The sequence below is a fragment of the Arachis duranensis genome, chromosome 8, assembly GCF_000817695.3.
Source record: "Arachis duranensis cultivar V14167 chromosome 8, aradu.V14167.gnm2.J7QH, whole genome shotgun sequence".
Classification (NCBI taxonomy): domain Eukaryota; kingdom Viridiplantae; phylum Streptophyta; class Magnoliopsida; order Fabales; family Fabaceae; genus Arachis; species Arachis duranensis.
The window spans coordinates 29023191-29028806 of NC_029779.3; the positions used below are offsets into that span (position 1 = coordinate 29023191).

Genomic DNA, 5616 nt, shown 5'->3' on the forward strand with positions numbered 1-5616 from the left:
CAAGTGATCGGAGTGAAGAAAACCATGGTTTTCTACAAAGGAAAAGCTCCCACCGGTCGCAAAACTAAATGGAAGATGCATGAATACCGCGCCATCGTTCAAGCCCCTAACCAATCTCCCACGGCTATTCCTCAGGTATGCATACATAAGGTCAATGTGAAATTAGTTAAGATGGTAATTGGTAAATATTTTATAACGAGAAATTTCAAGTGACTATTAGAATTTACTATTTTTAATCATCAAATTGATGATTAAAAATAGTAAATTCTAATAGTCTATAGAATTTCTCTTTATAATTTAACTAATATATTTTTTTAAGTTTTAAATTTAATTTTATACGTGTAGTTGAGGCACGAATTCAGCTTGTGTCGCGTGTACGTGATATCCGGAAGCTTCAGAGCATTTGATCGACGGCCACGGGAGGTGGTAGTGCCAAGAGTTCTTCATCATGGTTCTTCTACAACAAGTGCTCAGCAGCATCAAGGAGAATCATCAGCAAGGGTGCAGGCCAATAATAATAATAATGGGTCGAGCTCGTCGGAAACTTCCCTTTCATCAGGTGGTCCTGATTTGCCACCAGATACTGGAGGAGGAGGGTCATGTAGCAATTGGAATAGTAGTGAGGTTCAAGTTCAAGCTCAAGTTCAAGAACCACTATGGGAATGGGAACAACTCGATTGGCTATAAGCATGACTAATAAGAATATCAATTCGTCAAGCCATGCATGCATTTCATCTCTCATCAAGACCCCTTCTCCACCACTTCAATAATTCCTCTGTTTTAAATTAATGGTCGCTTTCACTTTTTCGTTTTAACTTCATTTATTTAGAAATAGTAAAATAGGGTATTTGTATAATTAACATGTGTAACACTATCAGGATTTGATTTTCACCGAGAAAATAAAGTAGGTGTAACTCTAATTAAGGAGAGATCATGTAATATTAGAACTTAATTAGAAGCTAAAGTATAGTTTTTTACTTTTTTTAAGCATATTGTATCATTTTATTTAGTTTGCATAAAGGTTAATTTGTAACCAAATTCTTCTCATTCAAAAATTCATATATAATAAAGAGAAAATTATTATAAAGGACAATTAAGAAGATTGAATTACTAAAAGACTTTTAATATTAAAATTATTTAAAAGGACTAATTATATAATATTTAAGAAAAAAGATCAAATTCTTTTTGTCAAGAGACAAATATATTTTTAGATTATTTTTTTATTTATTTATTTTTAAACATTTTTTTTAATTATCTATCATATTTAAATCCTTATTCTTCACTTATAACTCATATAATTTATAGAAACATTTGTTATTGTCAATAAGAGAATATAGGACCGGAAAGTATACTAATATCTTACCATTATCATATATATAGAGTAGTGAACAATGAGCATCAAATAAATCATTTAAAACTTGTGAAATTTGTCTCGAGAGATTTCTTTCTTTAATTATTCAAGGTTTAGTCCTTGAATCAAATGCAATAATCGGTGCTGATTTAATTAGTCTAGCGTAAAATATTTATATGCTTTTGTGATAGATACCCGACTCTTGACAAGTAAGTTAATTTTCTAATGCTGCATTTGGTATATCTTTGCAAAAATATTGCTATTGAGTAATATGTTTCTTTCAAATTTGTTTTCAGATTTTAATGTTTTTAAATTCCTCAAGAGCAAGCAAGTCCTGAGACCTTAGGGGTAATAGAGGTTTACTCAATAAAAATGTTTCTGCAAGGGTATATTAAATGTAGCATTGGAAAATCAACTTACCTACTAAAAGTCGGGTGTCTATCGCAAAAGTATACAAATATTTTACGCCAGATATCAATTAGATTAATACTTATTATTGTATTTGATTCAAGGGCTAAGTCTTGAATAATTGAAAAAAGAGATATCTCGAGACAAATTTCACAAGTTTTGAATGATTTATTTGATATTCATTGTTGACTATTCTGTATATGATAATAGTAAGATATTAGTATATTTTCAGGTACACCCAGATCTTATGTTTTGTGATTAGCAATAACAAATGTCTTTATGAGTTATAAATGAAGAATAAGGATTTGAGTATGATAGATAATTAAAAAAAATATGTTTACAAAAAAAGAAATAAATAAAAAAATAATCTAAGAATATATTTATCTCTTTATAACACTACAACAATATAGACTATTTTTTAAGATTATTATGTGTCAAAAAAAATTAAAATTCGTCAAAAAAATAATTTTGACACTATTTTAACTGTAAAAATATGTTAATAAAAGTTTTGTCAAAAATAGTATTTTTGACATATAAGTAATTGTAAAAAAAGTTTAAATCTTATTTTGATAAATATTGGTCGTCAAAAATAATTTGTTAGAAAAATTTGAGAATATATTTTTTGTGATACTTATTAATTGTCAAAAATACTATTCATTTTGACACTTATTGACCATAAAAAATTTTCCACAAAAATTTTTAACAAAGAATGAGATGAGATATTGAAACTGAAGAATAAACTGAGATTTTAAAGATGAAGAATGAGTAATATGATCCTAAATTGAGAGTAATGTGATGCCAAAATTGACGGAGCTCGACGAAGAAAAAGAATAATGGAGTAAGTTGAAAATAAATAAGTGTCAAAATTTATGAGTAATTTTCTACAATCAAATTATTCATCAAAAAAACATAGAAAATTTGACATTTGTGATATTTGTCAAAAATATATATTAATTTTTACACTGGTCGTTAAAAAAAATCATGTTAAAATAGCTCTCTTTTCTTGTAGTGTAAAAAAAATTTGATCTTTTTTTTAAATATTATAAAATTAATCTTTCTAAATGATTTTAATATTAAAAGTTCGTTTTAATAATTAAATGTTTCTAACAATTCTTTATAATAATTTTCTCTATAATAAACCTAGCTCTTCAACGGATTTGTGATATTTAAACAATTTAAAGTTGTTCAATAACTTTAATTAGATAAATAAAGATGAGATGTTGTATTTGTTTTTTATTTTTATTTTTTACTTTTTTTTTTAATTTTAGTGACCTTGTTAAAAGTTACACACGTTTTATATGAATTATTATAAATAAAAGTTATCTGGTATAAATCATTTTCATCGTTTGTAAAACAAAACTGCTGCATATGGTCCAATGAATTAACTTTAATTTTTACGCATAAATGTACAAATTCGAACGTAACTTTTTTAAAGTTAAAGTTGCCAACTAATTGAAAAGGTGTGTTGTTTTATCACTAATTCACACTAAAAAATTAGAAGCACGTGTTTTATGTACTTTGATGAAGATATAAAACCAAAAGGAGGTATTTCGATAAAAATGTTTAAAATATTTTTTTTAAAAATATTTTTTAATAATTAAAATTTAATACATATAATTAATTAAATCATGTTATTTTTATTAAAATTAGGTTAAATAAATTAATTTAATCGAAAAATAGTGAATGTTATTTTTTATAATAGGGATATTATAGTTATTTTTTATAAAAATTATTAATTTAGACTAATTTAAAATTTAATTTATTAATTTTTTGGCTAAACTGATTTGTCCAGTCAAATTTTAATAAAAGTAACTCAGTTTAATTGATTATATGTGTCAAATTTTAATTTTTAAAAACATCTTAAAAAAAAGATGTTTTTAACATCTTTATCCAATTAACTCCCAAACCAAAATTTATCTTATATGTTATGTTACTTTTAATGACAAAAAATATATTTGTCTAAAATAAACTTTTAATGGCATAGTCTCCTCATACTCACCTAAGAAGTTGTGGGTTTGAGTCTCTCTATAGATAAAAAAAGAACTATTTTATTCTTATATCTATATTATATTACATATGGACAAATACTAATATATTTTATAGGAGGTAAAGAGTGCAATATTTATGAAAATTAACATGTTAAATTTTAAAAAGAAGAATAAAAAATTATTTTAAATCTAAATAATTAATATAAAAATATAATAAATAAAATACTAAGATTTGTTTAATTTAATAAAAAGTACAATATTTCTTCCTAGAAGAAACATGGTTTAAAAATGAGTCATCACATACGTCTATATATCTCTCTGTGTGTATTGTAATCTATGGTGATTACAAATATATTGATTAGCCAGTTGGAAAATGGGATTTTTTATTTTATAAATAAAATAAATATTAAATTTATCAAAATAAATAAATTTGACAAAAATTACCAAAATAAATTCTTCTTGTTTATCTCGTTTACAGTGTAAACGAGATGATATTGTACGTATCTCGTTTATACTATAAACGATATATGACACATAAGCGTGACACGTGTATATCTCGTTTATACTATAAATGATATAAGCAAGGGGACGTCCCTATATATGAAAGTCATTTACAATCGACTTCCGGGTCCCAGTTTTACTTTCTCATCTCTTTTAACATTTTTTTTATTATATCTGTGACCCAAGCGGTGATGGCGCGTCGAGTGGGAAATGACGGGGACATAAACAGGTTGAATGAGACGACACATTACGCCGGGGCAGCCGACTTCGTGATTAGTTTCGTTATGGTTGTTAAATTATTTTTATTTTGGCATTGTTAGAGTATTCATGTAGATCTGGAACGTTGATATATGGGTTAGGAATTAGGTTTGTACGGTTAATTTAGAACTGTATCCGCTTAGGCTAGGTTCGTATGACATCAATGGTATCAGTTTGGAACTCTGTTATTCCTATGCTATGTTGTTAGTGTTTATAACTATAATGCCATTATAATATAATATTGTGTTTGTTATTAAGGTTATCTATTTTGATTTTATAAGAAATATAGTAATTTATTTGGTTGTATTATGTTATTTAATTTGTATATAATTTAAATATTATTTTTGTTTGTCATTAATTAGAGGCCTGGCCTCCTACTGCCCCGACGAGTTAGCCATATTTTACCTCTATTGGACGTCATCGTCCCGTATCTGGACGAGGTCGAATTCGGCGACACCGTGCCACTCAGGGATTTTACTTTTGACAACTCCCTGATTTCGGCACTGGTAGAGCGATGGCGTCCAGAGATGCACATGTTCCATCTTCGGTGGGGTGAGGTCACTATCACCCTGCAGGACTTGGCGTACCATCTGGGCCTACGCGCACACGGTAACCCCGTGGGGGTGCCTCCGTGACTTTGGTAATTAGTACAACACGGAGACGTGGGAGTTGGTAGAGCAGCTCCTCGGTGCCAGGCCTCCCGTGGCAGCACAGCAAGCGGCTCGGAGGAAGGAGTCGTTCACGCTGAAGCTCGTGTGGCTACGAGATCGTGCTTGCCAGATGCCCCAGACAGACGATTCCGAGACCCTTCGACAGTACACCAGGTGTTATATCATGTTACTGATCGGAGGGTATCTGATGACCGACAAGTCCAACAATCTGGTGCACCTTCGTTGGCTGCCACTCCTCCGAGACTTTACGAAGTGTAGGGCATTTTCGTGGGGCTCGGCTGTGCTGGCCTGAACGTATCAGTTCCTATCTTTGGCGGCTCAGCAAGGTGTCACGGACATCACTGGCTGCACTCCGATGTTGATGTCTTGGATCTATCAGAGATTCCTCCAGTGGTGTCCTGGTAGACGCCTTTGTTTGGTGGACATCACTGGGGGAATC

At 29.7% G+C, this 5616-nt stretch overlaps 1 protein-coding gene across 1 annotated transcript in view; it reads left to right on the forward strand.

Moving 5' to 3' along the window:
* Nucleotides 1-955, forward strand: part of LOC107461820 (NAC domain-containing protein 90) — a gene marked incomplete in the record, with an annotated part of 1393 nt that extends 438 nt beyond the window's left edge. Inside the window, 2 exon segments of the mRNA XM_016080372.3 lie at nucleotides 1-135; nucleotides 346-955. Of these exon segments, the coding sequence (XP_015935858.1) occupies nucleotides 1-135; nucleotides 346-687 (477 nt within the window).
* Nucleotides 956-5616: the final 4661 nt, after the last annotated feature.